Here is a 19886-nt window from a genome sequence, read left to right as displayed (position 1 = left end):
TCGGTTAACTTACAGTACGTAACTACTTAATTAATTTAATAAGGTAAATAATTAATACTAAACTGATTAGTGATAATTGGTGATTGGTTTATTATTGTCACACATACTAAGACAATGTGGGCACATGGCCAAGTGGTTAAGGCATTGGACTAGCGACCTGAAGGTCGTGAGTTCAAACCCCAGCCGAGGCAGTGTGTTGTGTCCTTGAGCAAGGCACTTAACCACACATCGCTCTGGGACAGCACGGGTGCCAAGCTGTATCGGCCCTTGCCCTTCCCTTGGACAACATCGGTGTGGAGAGAGGAGACTTGCTGCATGGGCAACTGAAGGTCTTCCATACAACCTTGCCCAGGCCTCGCCCTGGAGAGTGAAGACTTTCCAGGTGCAGATCCATGGTCTCACAAGACTAACGTACGCCTTTACTAAGACACAGTGAAAAGCTTTTATTTGGACGCCATCCAGACAGTTCATTCCATTCATAAGTACATCAGGGTAATAAAAAAAGGGGGAAAAAAGAAAAATGTAGCAGAGTGATATAGTTACTGAGGAAATACAAATGAAGAAAAAGGTGCAAGGGCCATGACAAGCTAGATCGAGAGATCAAGAGTTCATCTTTATCTTATAAGTGCTCTGTTCAAGAGCCTTATACGGCATGATAAAAGCTGTCCTTGCGCCTCGTGGTCAGTGTTCTCATGCTTCTGTATCTTTTGCCTGATGGAAGAAGGAAAAAGAGAGAATGACCAGGTGGGAGAGGTCTACGCTTGTGTTGGCTGCCTTCCTGAGGCAGTGAGAAGTACAGAGTCAATGAAGGGGAGGCTGCAAACTTGGTTTATTATTGTCACGTGTACCGAGCCACAATGATAAACTCTGTTCTGCATGCCACCCATACAGAGCATTTCATCATGTCAGTGCGTTGAGTTAGTACAAAGGAAAAGCGGTAACAGAATTACAGCGTTTCAGAGCAAGTGACGCGCAGCTAGACAATAAGGTGCAAGGCCATAACCAGGTAGGTTGTGAGGTCAAGAGCCCATCTTACTGTCCAAGGGAACCACTTATTATAACAGCAGGATAGAAAATGCCCTTGAGCCTGGAGGTAGGTGCTATTAGGCTTTTATATCTTCTGCTCATGAGTCACCAAAGTCCAGCAAATTTCTATAAATATACGGTCACCAAAGACTAGTGAATTTTTACAAATGTACAGTGGAGAGCCTTCTGGCTGGTTGTATCACAGCCTGGTATGGAGGCTCCAATGCAAAGGATTGAAAGAGTTCTGAACAGGCTTATAGACCCAGCCAGCTTCATCTCGGGCATAGGCCTCTCCACTATTAAAGACATCTTCAAAAGGTGACATCCATTATTAAGCACTGTCACTACCTGGGACATGCCCTCTTCTCATTACTACCATCACAGAGAGGGTACAGGAACCTGAAGACCCACACTCAACATTTTAGGAACAGCTACTTCCCCCCGCCATCAAATTTCTTAATAATCCATGAACACTACCTCACTATCCCTCTTTTGCACTATTTTTTAGTAATTAATTTATAGTAATTTTTTTATGTCTTGAACTAGTACTGCAACCACAAATCAACAAATTTGACAACATATGTCAGTGATAGACCTGATTCTGATTCCGATTATCCAGGGTTGGTGGGGTCTTCGATTGTGTTTACCGAGGCAGCAAGAAGTGTAGGCTTCATGGAGGGTAGCTGTATGATGTGCTGAGCTGTGTCCACAGCTCTCTGCACAGTGTTCTGGTCTTGGGCAGAGCTGCTGCCATACCAAGTGAGGCGTGCATGGGATTCAGGAGGTACTATTGTAGATAATTGGGGCGGCATGGTAACGTAGCAGTTAACATAATGATATTGTAGTGCCAATGACCTGGGTTCAATACCATTGCTCTTTGTCAGGAGTTCATACATTCTCCCCGTGACTGTGTGGGTTTCCTTCAGGTGCCCTGGCTTCCTCCCACATTCTATAGTCATACGAGTTAGTAGGTTAATTGGTTAATTGGGATGTGCGGGCTCATTTGGCTAGAAAGGCCTGTTACCGTGCTGTACCCCTAAATTAAATAAACAAATAATACTTGCTTGTGTCCAGCGGATTTTAGGGTTTTATAATCCTTGGAGGCAAGTATAGGGGCTGTGGGGGAAGAAAGAACAACCCGACCACGGCATGCTGGTATAGGAATGTGTTTAAGTGTGAGGAGTATAAAGGAAGTAGTAGAGAACAGGTCTATTTGGGGACAGATTAGAATCAGAGTCAAAATCAGGTTTATTATCACCAACGTGTCGTGAAATTTGTTAACTTAGCAGCAGCAGTTCAATACGATACATGATAGTATAGAAATAAAAAATAAATAAGTAAATCAATTACAGTGAGTATACATATGTATATTGAATAGATTAAAAATACTGCAAAAACAGAAATAATAGATATTAAAAATGTGAGGTAGTTCACAGGTTCAATGTCCATTTAGGAATCGGATGGCAGAGGGGAAGAATCGCTGACTGCGTGCCTTCAGACTTCTGTACCTTCTTCCTGATGATAACGATGAGAAAAGGGCATTCCTGGGTGATGGGGGTCCTTAATAATGGACACCACCTTTCTGAGGCATCGCTCCTTAAAAATGCCTTGGATACTACACAGGCTAGTACCCAAGATGGAGTACTACCCAAGTATATACCCAAGATACTGCTCTCTGCAAAAATAAAATCAGGATGAGATTCAGATTCAGGTAAGTTTACTGTCATATGCAGCAGGGTACAACGAAATTTCCTGCTTGCACGAAGCTCGTTTAATAATAAAAACAATAGATACAGCAACAAAGGCAACAATGCAGATTCGTACAAAGATAGTAGGGATATCTAAAACAGTGCTATAAGAAATGCAATGGTGGCAATCACAGAAGAACAGAGAGGTAGAATCTTCACTCAGGGGTGACGAATCTTGGAATTCACTACTACAGAAGGCATTGGAGGCCAAGTCATGGAATATATTTAAGAAGGAATTAATTACACAACACAAACGGCATTAGGAAACTGGGGAGTAAGGGTGTCAGCTATTATTGTATAGATGGCAAAACAGGTTCAAAAGGGGCAATGACATACTTCTAGTCCTAATTTCTGTATTTTAGTCAACTTCAGGGCTTACTTTTGTATCATATACAACATTCTTTATTGTGTCTTGTCTCTTTGTGTCTACATTATGAATCTATATTACTGATCTGAACGGGAACCAACAGATAGTAGTATTACAGCACCTATCAATCATTACCTTATCATGTAGAATTTTGCTAATAACATTGCTGAGAGACTATGAGAAAAAGATATTGGCATGTAAAATCAAATAGAAGTCATACAGACTGCATATGTTCATCCTCCTTGTTTTTTCTAGAGGAAAAAAAATCAGTCAAGTTTGGCAGGCATGATGTTTCCTCAACAAATCCACTTTGACTGTAGTTAATCTGGGTTTTTCTAAATGAAGGTTTGTATTGACCCTTAGAATAGATTCTAATTGTTTAGCTATCATTGAAAGTAAACAAGCTGGTCTGCACATATTTGGGTTATTCCCTTCCTTCCTTCTTAAACAATAGTATACATTTACCAGAGAGGTGTAAAAAACTGTAGTCAGAGCCTCAGCTTTTATTAAAACCATGGGATAAATTTGATCTGATCTTGAGATTAATCTGTTTTCAAAGATAATGAAACCCTTAATACCAACAATACTTCATTCTCTTTTCCTCTTTTGACAAACAGTGTTGGATCTGAAATATGAACCGTTTTATTTTCCGCAGAATTTTCAAGTATTATGCATGTTTCCAGCACTACATGGAGCATAAAACAGTAAAACACAGTACAGTTTTTTCAGCCCATGTTGATGTGGCAATCAATGTTAACTTACTCCATGATCAGTCTAACCGTTCCCTCCTGTACAAATTGTAACCCTCTGTTTTGATTTTACATTCATGTGCCATCTAAGAGCTTTTAAATGCCCCTAATTTACCAGTCGCTACCATCACTCTGGAAGTGCGATCCAGGCAAACACCGCTTCCTGTGTAAAAAAAATACCTCTGACAACCCGCCCTAAACTTTCTTCCACTCACCTTAGAAGGAGGTTCTCTACTGCCCCGGGAAAAAGGTACCAGCTGTCCACTCTTTCTATGCCTCTCATAATCTTATACGGCTTTATCAAGTTGCCTCTCATCCTCCACCTATCCAAAAAAAAAATCCCTAGCTTGTTCAACCTTTCCTCATAAAACGTGCTCTCTAATCCAGGAAGCATACTGGTGAATATCCTCTGCACCATCTCCAAAGCTTCCACATCCTTCCTTTAATGAGTTGTCTAGAATGGAACACAATACTCCAAGTGTGGTCTGACCAGAGTTTTACTGAGTTGTAGCATTATCTATAGTAATCCCACTGGCTAATGAAGACCACTAAACCACATGCCTTCTTAACCACCCATCAACTTGAGTGGTAACTTTGAGGGATCTATGGACTTGGACACGTAGACCTCTTTGATCCTCCACAAGGCTAAGAATCCAGCATTAACTTTATACTCTGTCTGGTTGTAAGAGAGATTGCAAAGGCTGGAACTGTTTTCCCGGAACATTAGAAACCTCATAGAGTTTTCTCCAATTTTGAGGGTCATAGATAGGGTAGATAATCACAGTCCTTTTCTCCACATTGGGAAATTGTGACAGAGCAAGTCTGCCACAAGTAGTTTCTTCCTCCCCACCCCTAGTAGCTCTGTAATTCTCATTATTCCTGTCTGGCAGAGCTGATGTTACGCTTATAGGGTGCACATGCTAGGCTTATATACAGCATGAACACTTTTGTTTGTACTCCAGGACAGTAGCGTTCTTTGGTTTGTTGATGCTTCCAGTTTCAGGGAGGGGACCCAACTTCTTCTTCTTTTGTCTTCTAATGGCAGTTGGCAGTCCAACTTACAGGTGCATTACTGCCACCAACTGGACTGGAGTGTAGTGCAGAGAATCGCAAAAAAATCACAAAAGAGAATACTGTGAATTAAATTAAAGTCACTTCGATAACTTAATAAAGTTTTTGAAGGAAAATTAGCAACTCCTAAAGATTGCAATGATGCCTGCATTTGATTTCTTTCAACCTTGTATGCTTCACACTGTAATTGTATATGTTCAATTGTTTCATAATGATGACAAAATCTACCCAACCCAGAATGGTGTTTTCCTACAAGATATAAGGAATAATTAAGTATAATATGCCCAATTCTAAGTCAAGTTAATATAATTCCTTCCCTTCTTGTCTTACCCCCTTCTCCCATCAATCCAACTGTTTTATGTATTCTGTAAAGTTGTCTCCCCTTATACCCATTATCCACAAGTCTTGTCATAATCCCAGTTCTTATCCAGATCAACCCCTTAGTTTCTGATTTGCTAAGTGGAAGGTCTATATCCACAGCTGAACTTCTAACAACTTTTTTAACTGAACAATCAACTCACTCATTCCCTTCCAAACCTCTATGTGCAGGGAATCATGAGAAAAAGACATGCAAACCAATATTAAATAAAGTTTGATGAGCTTCCATCAGTAAATCTGACCTACTGCTAGGATGACCTGTTTCAAGACTCATCAAAACCAAAAAGGAATCTGAACAGATTACAACTTTGCAAGGACAAATTTCCTCCACCCACTGTAAACCCAAAATGATGGCAACCAGCTCTGCTGTATCTACTGATAAATGGTTAGCGTGATGCTTCTTCATTGCTACCTGTAAATCAGGCACAAAACAGCCACACCCACATTCCCAGTTAAATTATCTTTTGATCCATTTATAAAATGGATCACAATAATTTCGCTTAATATACTGAAAATCCAACAAGCCCTCAAGTATAACAGAATCCTTAGACTTTATTAAATCATGTAACCGAAAATCATCTAAAGTCATTGGAAAAATCAAGCTGGGATTACTGAGAAAGCTACAGTGGGACATATGGCATAATCCAAACAAACCTTTAACAGAATGATCATTTCCTTGCGCCCTCAAATTAACTCAGTTTGTTAACATCAACATCAACCCCTGCAATTGTAAGGGTATTTGGCCCATTTCAACCAGTCAAGCTGAAACGGGGGGGGGGGGGGGGAGGCAACTTTACAGCACCACAACACAATCCTAAAGCCTTCGCTTGCATCACATCCAAACATTTTAAAGTTGAAGATGAAGCTGATCCATAAGCCCCAGAGCCATAATCAAGGACAGATCTAACTTTAACAATATAAATGTACAACAAAGATTTTCATGTAGCACCCCAAGAATATTCACATAGATACCTGGCAGTATTTTATTTGCATTTATCAATTATTTTACTGACATGGTGTTTTCATCTCAGTTTATCATCCACCCACATGCCTAGAAATCTTACCACTGACACTTCTTCAAGGGTTTGGCCTTATAATTTCAAATCAAGTGCAGGTCTATTAATCCTCCCTGTAAAACCCATAACTTGAATTTTAGCTTCGGAAAGCTTAAATCTCCATCCATTTGCCCACTATTCAAACTTATTAATCGTTAATTACACCCAATATGCAGTAACATTTAAATTTCTACCTCTAATCCCTAAAGCTCCATCATCTGCATAGAGTAATTTACCCACCCCAGTACCTATCTCAGAGAAGATATCATTAATCATAATATTAAATAATAAAGGGCTACAAATTGCTTTGTGGGGTACTATTCTCTACGGCATAGAAAACTGAATATACCTGCATAAATGTCCAAATAAAACTCAGAAAAAAATTATACCATCTTCCCCTCACTCCTAATTTCCATTATTTAATCAAATGTCCTTCCATTCATAACATATTACATGCCTTTTCAATATCAAAACATACTGCTGTAACATCTTCTTTGTTTACCTGTGCTTTCCAAATATCATCTTCCAAATATAAAACTGAATCCAATGTCATTCTACCCTTCCGAAATCCACTCTGATAAAATGCTATATCACCTCTCTTTTCCAAAAAATAATTCAAACCCTCTATCACCATAAGTTCCAAAAGTTTACATAAATGAGATGTTAATGATATTGGCCAACAATTGGAAGGATCCAATGGGGATTTCAAGGTTTTAGAATAGGCACCGCTGTTGCCATTTTCCATGAGGAAGGAAGATGACCTAACCTCCAAATATGATTTAAAAATTTTAGCGTTATCTTAAGAAAGTTGTCAGTCATATGTCTAATCATACAATAACACATATCATCCTTTCCTGGAGCCATCTGACCTGTACTATTAATAGCTTTCTTAAATTCACTCAAAGGAAACTCTTCATCAGTAATACTATCATTGCTACAGCTGGCTTCCAACACCTCCAAAACCTTCACTTAGAACCTTGTCCCTACATTGTTTAACCCCTTCTCTTAAATTATCTTGATTATGAATTGCAGCAAATGGCCTGGCCAATAACTCAATCATTATTTCAGTAACAATCATTTTACCTTCTTTAATCAATACAGGAGTATTATTATCCCTAGAAATCCCACCCTCCCTTTTTTAAAATTATTCCCTAAACATCTCCAAATTTAATATCCCTCCAATACTATTACAACATGCCCTCCAGTAAACTTTTTTTGCAATCTTCACCACTTTCCTCATCCAGCCTGTGTCCTTTGATACTTAATAAAGTCTCTTGCCGAGTGATATTTCTTAGCTTTCTGAAATTCCTTATTTCTCTCCCTAATTGCCTCTGCACACTCCTCAGTCCACTATGGTACAGCCTTTCTCCTATTAATGCCCTTTTAAATAGGAATCACTTGCAACACAGTTTGATGAATAATGGGACATAACTTTTCATTACAAAAATCCACATCATTCTCAACATTCTGTTCTGACAGATGTTCATTACATGAAACTTCAAACTTCTCTCAATTTGCTTTATCAAAATTCCATCTCCTAAAAGTGCTCTCCTGGCCCCTATATAAATCCAAACACAAGCTTATAAATATAGGAAAATGATCACTCCTCAATGTTTCATCACCCATAACATCCCACCCAGAAGGTTTAAAACTATAGTTAAATCTATAGGAAATATTGTATCATTTCTTAATGCATGCATTACTAAATGACAATAAAAGACGACTGTGTGTCTTCATAATCTAATCTAATATAGCAGCTTCAGAACTATTATGAACATTAAATCTTGTACCTCCCATCATTAAGACATACAAGATATGAAATACCTAAAAAATTTTCTACAATCAAACCATTAGCATCATTCCATGAACAGCTCCGTGGTGAACTATGTGCATTAAAATCCCCACACCAATAACCCTTAGTGATCTAGAGATACATATACTTTCTTAGAAATCAATAGAAAGTTTTTCACAAGGGTTATAAAAATAACTACTTTAATCCCCTGTTGAATCAGAGGGGAGAGGGAATATATTTGAATGTAATTCTAAAAGTTTTCACCTCTAGCACACCATAAACAGCTTTGCACTGAATATGCTATTGTGGGCTGCTGTCTGATTTTTAATGTCCACACCTTCATAAGGTCACACAACCCTCACCAAAAGCTGCGGTGTGACATAGAGGGCATAAATTTAAAATGAGAGTTAAACGAATGAAAGGAGACTAGAAGAACAAGTTTTTCCCCACATGGGGTGATGGGTATATGGAATAAGTCAACAGAGGAAAGAGTAGAGGGAGGTATAATTACAATGGATAATATCTAAAGATATTTAGATAGGTACATTGTTAGGAAAGCTTTAGATCGGTATGGGCTAAATACAAGCCAATGGAATTAGTGTCTGGTCTAGTTGGGCCAAAGGTTCTGCTTCGGTGCCATATAACTATGAATCTAGTGTCCAACAGAGTAAGGCGTGTCCAAGTTCAAAGCTCAAGATAAATTTATTAACGAAGTACATATGTTACCATATTCTACCCTGAGTTATTTTCTTACATTTACAGTAAAATAAAGAATCGCAATAGAATTTACCAAAAAAAGATATAAACAAAGACAACCAACCCAATGTGCAAAAGAAAGTAAATTGTGCAAATAAAAAAATACTGAGAACTTGAGTTGTAAACAGTCCTTGAAAGTGCATCTGTAAATCATAGAATCAGTTCAGAGTTGTAGTTATTGATGGTGGTCGGAAGCCTGATGGTTGGAGAGTAATAACCGTTCCTGAGCACAGATTGCACCTGCAGTGCCAAATACAGAGAAATTGCTGGAAACACAAGGCAGGTCTGCCTGCATCTGTGCAAGGGGGAATATTTAACATTTCAAGCCCAGTGTCTGGGGAGGGGGAAAGGGGTCAGATTACTACAGAGCGTGAACAAAGGACGTGCTTCTGATACCGTATTTTGAGGCCAAATGGGGTCAGATTGAATAGTCTGAAACCAAACGGAGGGGCAGCGTTCCCAGTGACGTCCGGTCGCGAAGGAGGAGCCGAGCGTTGTCAAGATGGGGCGGGGTCAGGCCGGAAAGGGGCGGGGCCCGATGTCGTAACCGGGGAGGCGGGGTTTGGTGACGTCGAGGCGGGTCGGCCCTGGCTGGGCTGTGAGTAGCCAGCTCGCTGCGTTTGTCGCCGTGTGTGGAGCCGGATGGGGAAGCGCCGACTCCAGTGTTGTGGATGTCACGGTTAGAGCCGAAGGGGGTGGATACTCGGGCAGCCCAGCTGAAGATGGCGGAGGCGCAGGTGCCGGTGCCGGTGCTGTTCTGCTTCTCGTCCTTCTGCCGGCCGTGCGCCGTGCCCGCCGGCTCGGGCCACGAGGTGCTGATCCAGAAGTTCCTGTCGCTGTACGGGGGCTTGATCGGCGTGCATCGGAAGTTCGTCATCCAGCAGTATTCGGCCGAATGGGGCGAATACATCGACCTGCCCAAAGGGTTTGCGGTCACCGAGAGGTGCAAACTCCGGTTAGTCTCGCTGCAGGTGCCGGTGAGTACCGACGGGGCGGCGATGCTCACAGCTCAGTAGTGCCGCTGCGCCCACTCCCTTGCACGGCACCGTAGTCCGGGAGCGGAGATGAGGTGACCGGCTGTGCCCATCGGATCAAAGCGCTAGGCTCATTCAGTGCGATCCAAGTGCTGAATTAATAGCAGTGCCACGGGAAATCGGCTTGCACTGGGGTTTGCAGGTTAACAAGTCTACTGCCGCTTGCATCAACTGGTTGTTTTCAGATTGCAATCTCAGTCTGTGAGATGTGGCGAAGAGCGTGGCTCTGCATACAAAGTGGCATCTTTGTTATCTTCCGCGTAGTCGCACTACGCAGGTAAAGCTAGTCAAGAAAGGATTTTTTTTTCGTAGTCTTCTATTTTGATGCCCCCTCGTTACATCATTCGCATTGTATTTTAGTATTGAATGTGAATGTCACTTAGCTTTTTTGTAAAAAGGTGGATATGCTGATGATTCTTGTTCAAAAAAAAGTCGGCATCCATCAGCAGAGCTGATTTTAAGTATGACTATGTGATTGCGTTAACTATGCCGCTCTGTGCATTGTCCGTATTGCACTGTCTCCAAATGCTTAGTATCAAACGCGAAGCTTTGGCCTCTAGACAAAGGTACCAGAGTTTGATGGAGCGGCGTACTGTATGGATACAAACCATTTAATTCAAAGTGTGCATGTACAAAATGTGCAGAGGATCATTAGTCACCACCTAATGAAATAATTGAAAGAATAATAAGTGACACGTTTTCATTAATTAACATTGTAATAATACTTATTGCTAATATTACATCCATACGGTAAGCAGTTCTCTATCCAAAAACAACGCATAACATTTATTTCAGCCAATAATCATTCTTTTAGACTTTCAATCGATTAGAAAACTGCAGCTGTGTGCCTAACAACCTATCTCCATTTCTCAGGCTGGTCATGGTGCAGTGACAGATGTGAATGATTCACACTTCCATTTACTAATGAAGCTGATCTGGGTACAGATGCTCTGGAGTGATGAATCTAATTTGTATAGACCTTTTAGATTTTACACAAAGCATGTGGCCTGCTTAATCGTTTTTCAAATTACCTGCATATGATTGTCTGATTTCATTTTTTAGATGTGAATGGATTTCAGAATTGGAAATATTTTTGAAATTTTATATGTCCCACCATTTACTTATTATTAAGACTTTAGTACTTGACATAGAAAGACATAGTAATTATTTGTATTGAGGTAGCAATGTATCAAGAATGTAGAACTTCATTCAAAATTCACAAAATGAGTTCAAGAAAAAAATAGATTTGATTACTAACTTCATGGGGCTGTTGGTAATTTTTTTTATATCTGATGGTGAGGTATGAATACTATGGTTTAGCTTGGACTACCATGGTGGACAAATGTATTTTAATATACATTTTGTTATTTCATAGAATGGCATCTATATTTAAATTTTAGTACTAATTTATAATAAATAGCTTTCTCTGATTTTTCACCAGTAGCTTCATTTAAGTGAGTGATACTGCTATGTTGCTAACATCATTGATTTGATCAGATGTTCAGTTCAGTTCATGTAACATTTAATGTACTGAAATTGAAGATGTAGTCCAATACTACACAGGAACAGGCCCGTCACCCATAATATCCGTGCTGAGCACAGACAAATTCAAATTAAATCCTTCCTGCCTATATATTATTCATATCTCTCTGTTCTGTGAATATTCACTTGCCAATCTAAACATTTCTTAAATGCCACTACTGCTGGCAGCTCATTTCAGGTACCTACCATCCTGTGTAAATAAAAATAAACTTGTACTGCACATCTCCTTTAAAGTTTTCTCCTTTCACCATAAATGCTACCTGTTAGTATTTGACATTTCTACTCTTGGGGGATAAAAGATTTATGACATCTACTCTGTCTTTGCTTCATGAATTTTTATCACGACTGTCCTCAGCCTCTGATGCGCCACAATTGAATTGAACATAATGCACCAAGTGTGGTCTAATCAAATTTTACTTAGCTGCAATTTTACTTCTTTACTCTTCTTGGATTAATGCTCTCATGTCAATTTGTATTAAACAGTGATAGAAACATAGAAAAGCTACAGCACAATACAGGCCCTTTGGCCCACAAAGTTGTGCCGAACATGTCCCTGCCTTAGAAATTACTAGGCTTACCTATAGCCCTCTATTTCACTAAGCTCCATGTACCTATCCAAAAGTCTCTTAAAAGACCCTATTGTATCCACCTCCACCACCGTTGCCGGCAGCCCATTCCACACACTCACCACCTTCTGTGTAAAAAACTTACCCCTGACATCTCCTCTGTACCTACTCCCCAGCACCTTAAACCTATAAACACAAGGAATTCTGCAGATGCTGGAAATTCAAGCAACACACATCAAAGTTGCTGGTGAACGCAGCAGGCCAGGCAGCATCTCTAGGAAGAGGTACAGTCTACGTTACAGGCCGAGACCCTTCAAATCTCTTACTAGCTCTTATTTCAGTTAGTCCTGACGAAGGGTCTCAGCCCGTAACATTGACTGTACCTCTTCCTAGAGATGCTGCCTGGCCTGCTGCGTTCACCAGCAACTTTGATGTGTGGTACCTTAAACCTGTGTCCACTTGTGGCAACTATTTCAGCCCTGGGAAGAAACCTCTGACTATCCACACGATCAATGCCTTTCATCATCTTATGCACCTCTATCAGGTCACCTCTCCTCCTCCGTCACTCCAGAGATAAAAAGCCGAGTTCACTCAACCTATTTTCATAAGGCATGCTCCCCAATCCAGGCAACATCCTTGTAAATCTCCTCTGCACCCTTTCTAGTGCTTCCACATCCTTCCTGTAGTGTGGCGACTGGAACTGAGCACAGTACTCTAAGTGGGGTCTGACCAGGGTCCTATGTAGCTGCAACATTATCTCTCGGCTACTAAATTTAATTCCACGATTGATGAAGGCCAATACACCATATGCCTTTTTAACCACGGAGTCAACTTGCGCAGCGTCCTATGGACTCGGACCCCAAGATCCCTCTGATCCTCCACACTACCAAGAGTCTTATCATTAATACTATATTCTGCCATCATATTTGACCTACCAAAATGAACCACTTCACACTTATCTGGGTTGAAGTCCATCTGCCACTTCTTAGCCCAGTTTTGCATCCTATCAATGTCTTGCTGTAACCTCTGACAGCCCTCCACACTATCCACAACACCTCCAACCTTTGTGTCATCAGCAAACTTACCAACCCATCCCTCCACTTCCTCATCCAGGTCATTTATAAAAATCACAAAGAGTAAGGATCCCAGAACAGATCCCTGAGGCACCCCTCTAGTGACTGACCTCCATGCAGAATATGACCCGTCTACAACCACTCTTTGCCTTCTGTGGGCAAGCCAGTTCTGGATCTACAAAGTAATGTCCCCTTGGATCCCATGCCTCCTTACTTTCTCAATAAGCCTTGCATGGGTACCTTATCAAATGCCTTGCTGAAATCCATATACACCACATCTACTGCTCTTCCTTCCTTCATCAATGTGTTTTGTCACATCCTCAAAAAATTCAATCAGGCTCATAAGGCACAACCTGCCCTTGACAAAGCCATGCTGACTATTCCTAATCATATTATACCTCTCCGAATGTTCAGAAATCCTGCTTCTCAGGATCTTCTCCATCAAATTACCAACCACTGAGTTAAGACTCACTGGCCTATCTCTACTCCCTTTCTTGAATAAAGGAACAACATTCGCAACCCTCTAATCCTCCGGAACCTCTCCCGTCCCCATTGATGATGCAAAGATCATCACCAGAGGCTCAGCAATCTTTTCCCTTGCCTCCCACAGTACCCTGGGGTACATCTCATCCGGTCCTGGGGACTTATCCAACTTGATGCTTTCCAAAAGCTCCAGCCCATCCTCTTTCTTAATATCTGCATGTTCAAGCTTTTCAGTCTGTTGAAAGTCATCACTGCAATCACCAAGATCCTTTTCCATAGTGAATACTGAAGTAAATTATTCATTAAGTACCTCTGTTCCTCCAGTTCCATACACACTTTCCCATGTCAAACTTGATAGGTCCTATTCTTTCACGTCTTATCCTTTTGCTCTTCACATACTTGTAGAATGCCTTGGGGTTTTCCTTAATCCTACCCGCCAAGGCCTTCTCATGGCCCTTTCTGGCTCTCCTAATGTCCTTCTTAAGCTCCTTTCTATTCGCCTTATAATCTTCCAGATCTCTAACATTACCTAGCTCTCTGAACCTTTTGTAAGCTTTTCTTTTCTTCTTGACTAGATTTATTACAGCCTTTGTACACCATGGTTCCTGTACCCTACCATAACTTCCCTGTCTTATTGGAACGTACCTATACAGAACTCCACTCAAATATCCCCTGAATATTTGCCACATTTCTTCCGTATTTTTCCCTGAGAACATCTGTTCCCAATTTAAGCCTCCAATTTTCTGCCTGATAACCTCACAATTCCTCTTACTCCAATTAAATGCTTTTCTTTATTTATTTATTTATTTATTAATCTTTTTATTGATTTAAAAGGAACATAAATATAATAAGAGGAGAATTATCTCATATATGGGTAGAGCTGCGTAACACTAAGGGGCAGAAGACGCTGGTGGGAGTTGTGTACAGGCCACCTAACAGTAGTAGTGAGGTCGGAGATGGTATTAAACAGGAAATTAGAAATGTGTGCAATAAAGGAACAGCAGTTATAATGGGTGACTTCAATCTACATGTAGACTGGGTGAACCAAATTGGTAAAGGTGCTGAGGAAGAGGATTTCTTGGAATGTATGCGGGATGGTTTTTTGAACCAACATGTCGAGGAACCGACTAGAGAGCAGGCTATTCTGGACTGGGTTTTGAGCAATGAGGAAGGGTTAATTAGCGATCTTGTCGTGAGAGGCCCCTTGGGTAAGAGTGACCATAATATGGTGGAATTCTTCATTAACATGGAGAGTGATGTAGTTAATTCAGAAACAAAGGTTCTGAACTTAAAGAGGGGTAACTTTGAAGGTATGAGACATGAATTAGCTAAGATAGACTGGCAAATGACACTTCAAGGATTGACGGTGGATATGCAATGGCAGGCATTTAAAGGTTGCATGGATGAACTACAACAATTGTTCATCCCAGTGTGGCAAAAGAATAAATCAAGGAAGGTAGTGCACCCGTGGCTGACAAGAGAAATTAGGGATAGTATCAATTCCAAAGAAGTAGCATACAAATTAGCCAGAGAAAGTGGCTCACCTGAGGACTGGGAGAAATTCAGAGTTCAGCAGAGGAGGACAAAGGGCTTAATTAGGAAGGGGAAAAAAGATTATGAGAGAAAACTGGCAGAGAACATAAAAACGGACTGTAAAAGCTTTTATAGATATGTAAAAAGGAAAAGACTGATAAAGACAAATGTAGGTCCCCTGCAAACAGAAACAGGTGAATTGATTATGGGGAGCAAGGACATGGCAGACCAATTGAATAATTACTTTGGTTCTGTCTTCACTAAGGAGGACATAAATAATCTTCCAGAAATAGTAAGGGACAGAGGGTCCAGTGAGATGGAGGAACTGAGCGAAATACATGTTAGTAGGGAAGTGGTGTTAGGTAAATTGAAGGGATTGAAGGCAGATAAATCCCCAGGGCCAGATGGTCTGCATCCCAGAGTGCTTAAGGAAGTGGCCCAAGAAATAGTGGATGCATTAGTGATAATTTTTCAAAACTCGTTAGATTCTGGACTAGTTCCTGAGGATTGGAGGGTGGCTAATGTAACCCCACTTTTTAAAAAAGGAGGGAGAGAGAAACCGGGGAATTATAGGCCGGTTAGCCTAATGTCGGTGGTGGGGAAACTGCTGGAGTCAGTTATCAAGGATGTGATAACAACACATTTGGAAAGCGGTGAAATGATCGGACAAAGTCAGCATGGATTTGTGAAAGGAAAATCATGTCTGACGAATCTCATAGAATTTTTTGAGGATGTAACTAGTAGAGTGGATAGGGGAGAACCAGTGGATGTGGTATATTTGGATTTTCAAAAGGCTTTTGACAAGGTCCCACATAGGAGATTAGTGTGCAAACTTAAAGCACACGGTATTGGGGGTAAGGTATTGGTGTGGGTGGAGAATTGGTTAGCAGACAGGAAGCAAAGAGTGGGAATAAACGGGACCTTTTCAGAATGGCAGGCGGTGATTAGTGGGGTACCGCAAGGCTCAGTGCTGGGACCCCAGTTGTTTACAATATATATTAATGACTTGGATGAGGGAATTAAATGCAGCATCTCCAAGTTTGCGGATGACACAAAGCTGGGTGGCAGTGTTAGCAGTGAGGAGGATGCTAAGAGGATGCAGGGTGACTTGGATAGGTTGGGTGAGTGGGCAAACTCATGGCAGATGCAATTTAATGTGGATAAATGTGAAGTTATCCACTTTGGTGGCAAAAATAGGAAAACAGATTATTATCTGAATGGTGGCCGATTAGGAAAAGGGGAGGTGCAACGAGACCTGGGTGTCATTATACACCAGTCATTGAAAGTGGGCATGCAGGTACAGCAGGCGGTGAAAAAGGCGAACGGTATGCTGGCATTTATAGCGAGAGGATTCGAGTACAGGAGCAGGGAGGTACTACTGCAGTTGTACAAGGCCTTGGTGAGACCACACCTGGAGTATTGTGTGCAGTTTTGGTCCCCTAATCTGAGGAAAGACATCTTTGCCATAGAGGGAGTACAAAGAAGGTTCACCAGATTGATTCCTGGGATGGCAGGTCTTTCATATGAAGAAAGACTGGATGAACTGGGCTTGTACTCGTTGGAATTTAGAAGATTGAGGGGGGATCTGATTGAAACGTATAAGATCCTAAAGGGATTGGACAGGCTAGATGCGGGAAGATTGTTCCCGATGTTGGGGAGGTCTAGAACGAGGGGTCACAGTTTGAGGATAGAGGGGAAGCCTTTTAGGACCGAGGTTAGGAAAAACTTCTTCACACAGAGAGTGGTGAATCTGTGGAATTCTCTGCCACAGCAAACTGTTGAGGCCAGTTCATTAGCTATGTTTAAAAGGAAGTTAGATATGGCCCTTGTGGCTACAGGGGTCAGGGGGTATGGAGGGAAGGCTGGGTTCTGAGTTGGATGATCAGCCATGATCATAATAAATGGCGGTGCAGGCTCGAAGGGCCGAATGGCCTACTCCTGCACCTATTTTCTATGTTTCTATGTTTCTATATATATATCGATAACAATACAAATTGAGATTAAGATAGACATCAAAATCATACATATTGTTAAGCTAGTATAAAATATATAATAAAAAAAGAAAACAGCAATTCTCTTATCAGTTCATGAAGAAGAAAGAAAAACATTGAATTTTAAATGAAGATAAAAACCCCACTATACTATTTTTAAAAAAATGAAAGACTTTCTGATTAAATCTAAAACTTTGGGGGAAAAAAATTGGAGGGATAATCAAATTAAATGAAAATATTGAATAAAAGGTTGCCAGATTTGCTCAAATTTAAAGGATGTATCAAATTTCTGACTTCTTATTTTCTCTAAACTTAAAAGAGGACATAATGGAGGAAAGCCAATAAAAGGCCGTAGGTGGATTAGAATCCTTCCACTTCAATAAAATGGCTTTCCTAGCCAATAAAGTCGAAAAGGCTATCATACATTGAATATTTCCTGCTTCCGATGGGATAATCCCAAAAATTGCCATCAGCAAATTAGGTTGTAGATCCAGATTCAAGACTTTTGATGGCATTTTAAAAACATCTCTCCAACAGTTATCTTGCTTTATACAAGACCAATACATATGAGTTAAGGTGGCCACCCCAATATTACATCTGTCACAAACAGGATTGATATTGGAAAAAACACGCGCTAATTTATCCTTTAACATGTGGGCCAGATGCACTACCTTGAACTTTATCAGGGAATGATGGGCACAAATAGATGAGTTATTAACCAAATGAAAAATTTTACTCAGTTGATTATCTGAAAATGACTCTTGAAATCCCGATTCCCAAGCACGTTTAATTTTATCATTAGATATCATTTGTGAGTTCAATAACCATTTATAGATTAGTTATCAACCCTTTTTGAAATGGTTTAAATTGAAAGAGAACATCTGTCATATTAGATAGATAAGCAGAAGGGTAATTTGGCAACAAACCAAATAAAAAATTCCTAGTTTGTTAATATCTAAAAAAGTATACATTAGTTAGATCATATTTATCCACTAACTGAGAAAAAGACTTTAAACAGTCCCCTAAAAACAATATTCATTTGGTTTTCCAAATTAAAAAGGCCTTATCCAAAATTGATGGTTTAAAAAATAATTGAGATGGCTATTACTAAAAAGAATAAAATTATTTAACTCAAAAAATCTATGAAGCTGAAACCAAATTCTTAATGTATGTTTAATAATGGGATTAAAATCTTGTCTGCTAATCTTAGAAAACAAAAAGGGAAGAGGAGCTCCCAGTAAAGAGGCCAAAGAGAATCCTTTCACTGAGTTTTCCTCCAAATCCAACCATGAAGGACATTCATGTACATCTGAATAGTGAATCCAAAAAGTAATATATCAAATATTAATTGCCCAATACTACATTCTAAAATTAGGCAAAGCCATACCACCATCCTTTTTTAATTTCTACAATAAGGGTTTACTCAATCTAGGATTTTCATTGTTTAAAATAGAAGATAAGATTGTAGAATCTATTTTGTCAAAGAACTTTTTAGGAACATAGGAAGGAACTGCCTGAAATATATATAAGAATTTTGGTAAAACTATCATTTTAATAGCATTAATTTGACCTATTAATGATAATGTCATAGGCAACCACTCAGAAATCATTTCTTTGTCAACCATCTTGCTTTTCTTTTTGATGGAGTCATGCTTCGCCCTTTCTTCTGATTTTGGTTGCGCCTGCGCATTAGATTACTTTATAAAATTTTAAAATTAAACTTTAAATATGGATCTTAATAAAATTAATGTAATATCTTGGAATTTAAATTGTATGAGCCAACCTATTAAGCGCAGAAAGATTTTTAAGAAATTAAAAACACTTCATGCAGATAAGGAGACTCATATCTGTAGACAGGATGAAAATCGCTTTTTTAAATTTTGGAAGGGACTCTTATTTCATTCTTTATCAGTAAATAAAATAAGATGGGTATCTATTTTTATTCTAAAATCCCCTTAGTTCATTTTAATACTGTTACTAATTTCATTGGAAGATATTTAATTGTCACTGGTCTGTTATGTGGTCAAAAGGTGGCTTTGGTGTGTGTATATGCACCTAACATAGATAGTCCTGAATTTTTTAAGAAGCTGTTTTTTGTATTGCTGAATTTAAATGAATACAAGTTGATTATGGGTGGTGACTTTAACTGCTATCTCAATCCGTCGATTGACAGATCGTCCACCAATCCGTCGCTTCCTAATAAAGCTGCGTCTTGTATTAATTCTTTTCTATTAGAATACAGTCTGGTCGACATTTGGAGATTTAAATATCCTAAAGAAAAAGATTTTTCTTTTTTTTCACATGTACACCATAAGTGTTCAAGAATTGATTATTTTTTGCTGGATATGCGATTGGTGCCCTCTGTTGAGTGTGCGTATGATGTGATTGTGTTGTCGGATCATGCACCTATGAAACTAACTTTGAAGTTTTCTGGTAATGTTCAGATACCTCAGTGGAGATTTAATGTTTCATTGTTACAAGATTCAACTTTTGTAAATCTTACTAAAGAGCAAATTTCTCTATTTTTTGAATTAAATTCAACTGAAGGAATGTCAAATTTGGTTACTTGGGATGCGATGAAATCTTTTCTTAGAGGACAGGTAATTTCATATTCAGTAGTTTTAAGAAGGAAAACTAAGGTGGAACTTTTACTGATTACTAATAGAATTAAAGAAATAGATAAAGTTTATTCAGTAATGCCTAATGAAGTTCTCTTTAAGGA

At 39.6% G+C, this 19886-nt stretch overlaps 1 protein-coding gene across 1 annotated transcript in view; it reads left to right on the top strand.

The window, feature by feature from the left end:
- Nucleotides 1-9518: 9518 nt before the first annotated feature.
- Nucleotides 9519-19886, top strand: part of isoc1 (isochorismatase domain containing 1) — a 43172-nt gene continuing 32804 nt past the window's right edge. Inside the window, exon 1 of the mRNA XM_063068951.1 lies at nucleotides 9519-9919. Within this exon, the coding sequence (XP_062925021.1) occupies nucleotides 9614-9919 (306 nt within the window). The 5' untranslated portion in view covers nucleotides 9519-9613. The remainder of the gene's footprint in view (nucleotides 9920-19886) is intronic.

This window comes from Mobula hypostoma, chromosome 16 (genome assembly GCF_963921235.1).
Source record: "Mobula hypostoma chromosome 16, sMobHyp1.1, whole genome shotgun sequence".
Taxonomy (NCBI): Eukaryota; Metazoa; Chordata; class Chondrichthyes; order Myliobatiformes; family Myliobatidae; genus Mobula; species Mobula hypostoma.
Note: the sequence above shows the minus strand (reverse complement) of the source record. Positions and strands in the feature narration are given on the sequence as shown.